The 2,558-nt window shown below is 58.1% G+C and overlaps 1 protein-coding gene across 1 annotated transcript in view; it reads right to left on the minus strand.

The window, feature by feature from the left end:
• The window catches only part of FOXP4 (forkhead box P4), a 50,303-nt gene that overhangs the window by 36,378 nt on the left and 11,367 nt on the right, over nt 1–2,558 (minus strand). The window contains exon 3 of the mRNA XM_009327458.1: nt 2,486–2,553. Coding sequence (XP_009325733.1) covers nt 2,486–2,553 — 68 coding nt within the window. The remainder of the gene's footprint in view (nt 1–2,485; nt 2,554–2,558) is intronic.

Below are 2,558 nucleotides of genomic sequence, written 5' to 3' on the forward strand. Positions count from 1 at the left end.
GGCACAATGCGGGCGTGCGCTATTCAAGCTTTTCAGCCAAATCCCGCCATTGAAATCCAGGGATTTAACCCGAACGCCGTCCCCTGGGCTGGGGGTAGAGGGAGGGAGGGAGGGGAGGGGGATGCCCTTTCCCCACCCCATCCCCGCCAGGCTCCTGCTCTCCCTCCAGGCTCTCCAGACCACGGGATGCTCTGAAGTTGCACGGCTCGGGGCGGACAGGCCGACCAGGCACAGCCGAGGACGGCGACAGAAAGCTGCACTCTGTGGTGGAGCAGAGCCGGCGCCGTAGCTGGCAGACCCTGTCCTGGCAAAGCCGGGCTGGTGCAGCCAGACGCCCACGTCTTCTTGCTCCGGGGACTCCCCAGCAGCCACAAGACAACCTCGGTGGGTCCCTGAGCACCCTACGACACACACACCTCCCCAGCAAGCTCCTACCCGGGACACTCACCTCTGGGCAGCATCCTCAGAGAGGCGTTTTAACCTGAGGAGTCCCCGCAGCCCAAACAAGCCCCAGGGCTGTCTGGGTTCACCCTTTCAAGAGGGTGAAAGCAGAGAGACTGTGGGCACCGAAGAAGGTCAAAGCCAGCTCGTTTCACCAAGGTGCAAAACCAGCCAAAAACGAGGGCAGAGCACGTGCCCCCGGGGAGCTGCATCGCCCAAGCAAACCCCTACGGACGTGGAGTTTTAAGCCACTGGTGGCCCTTCAAGCCTAGGTGAGGTGGTTGAGTGGTGGGTTCCCACCCCTCCAGGCTTCCTACCGTTTCTTGGGGATTTCATATAGTTAAATAAGGATTGAGTGCTGACATTTCAGGAGCTGTGGCGGAGCCGGGACGGAGGAGCTGTCAGACGGGAACAGCCCAGTGGTCCAGGAGCCTGCCTGTGACAAGGGGCGAATGCTGGATGCTCCCGAGGATGGTGTAAAGCCTTCATGAAGCACCTAATTGTGCAAAACTCTATATATGGGGACATTTATTCCTGACCCCAGCTGGTGCTCAGCCTGTTCCCTGAAGCATGAAGATTGATAGTCCCCGGGTTGGTTTTTTTTTTTCCTCCCCCCAAGGTGCTGTCATTGCAGATGTCATTTGTTTTTGGAAGTTTACCAAACCCTCTGCCTTAATAATTCCACGTGCCGGCGAGGTTCCCAGGGTAATTACACCAGGAATCCAAAAGAAGAAATGCAAAAGGGTAAAATTAAACAGCAGCCGTGCCTTGGGCAGGGCAGGATTTACCGGGTGAGCTCAGGGAGCAGCATCCACAGGGACGAGCCAACAGCAGCAGCGCTCCGCATTGCAAAAGCCCCTTTTTCCCCCTTATTTTCCGGAGGAGGTAACCCCGTTTCACAACCACGCTGCCCACCCTCCAATCTGCACCGTTTTGGCCGTGCAGGAACAAGCATAAAATGCCCCGCGGGCCCCGGGCTGCCACTCAGTGAAATTCGGGGCCGTCCCCGGGGCGGGGAGGGGAGCGAGCGGCGGCTCCTTCGGCAGGGGTGACTCGCAGCAGCATTACACGCATGATTACCCTTCAGATCAGGGGAACAGGGGCTTAACTGCGTGAGAAACGGCTGTTATTCAGGTAATGGATTTACAGCACTCACTACTAAAGTATCAGACACAGCAATTTTTTACAGCTTTCACGCTGGAATTTATGGCTCAGGGAGGCGATCTCCATCCGAGGCAGGGATCATTGCCTTATTTAGTATCCGAGGAGGAAAATTTATGTTTTCTCCAAAGTTTGTTTTGAAAGGTAACCTGCAGGCACGCACACACGTCCCGTCCCCCCCCCCTCTCCCGCTGCCGCCCGGGCGTGCACGGTGCAAGGGGAGACGTGTGCCACACAGCTGCCGTGCATGGGCTCCCCGAGGTGCACACACGTGTGCCCAAGGACAGAACTGTTGCATGCACATGTTGTGGTCACACGTGTTTTTGGCCATGCATGCGAGGTTAATTCTTCCACTGAAGGCACCGGGAGCCCCAGAGAATGGGGGACCACCTCTGGTCACCCACCTGGATAACCGAATACTGACACAGAGAAAACCTGCTCCTTATTTTACAGCCAACAGGTCCTTAACTCTGCTCTCGCAGCCCTCCTCCTGTTCCTGCACCACCTTCCCCGCACCGATGGGGGACAGAGCAGGCAGACCCCACCAGCGCAGGCAGGACCTCCCCCCAAAATGCAGCCACCTCTGAGGCAGCAGGCACCAGCCCACGAGCTGCACGGATGGATGGGCTCCATCTCCTGAGGGATGTGCACCCCAAAGGACAGGCACCTGCTTTTTGGGGCAGTATCTGCTTTTTGGGGCAGCACTTGCACCCCAGCTTCAACAGGGATCACCAAGTCTGGTGCAACCCGTCTCCTGGGCCAGCCCCAGGGATGAGGGGAAGGTAAAATCGCGTGTTGCCCCCAAACCAAATCCTCGAAGGACCCAGTTCCATGTCGCCTTGTGTAAGGTAGGTAAGAGAAGGAAGCGGGGCGTCCCTCCTACCTGCTGCTGCTGGAAGTGCAGGAGCTCCACGGGGCTCATCTCGCCGTTGGTCTCCCCGCTCGCGGCTGCTTCG

Source organism: Pygoscelis adeliae, unplaced genomic scaffold (assembly GCF_000699105.1).
Source record: "Pygoscelis adeliae isolate BGI_AS28 unplaced genomic scaffold, ASM69910v1 Scaffold197, whole genome shotgun sequence".
Taxonomy (NCBI): Eukaryota; Metazoa; Chordata; class Aves; order Sphenisciformes; family Spheniscidae; genus Pygoscelis; species Pygoscelis adeliae.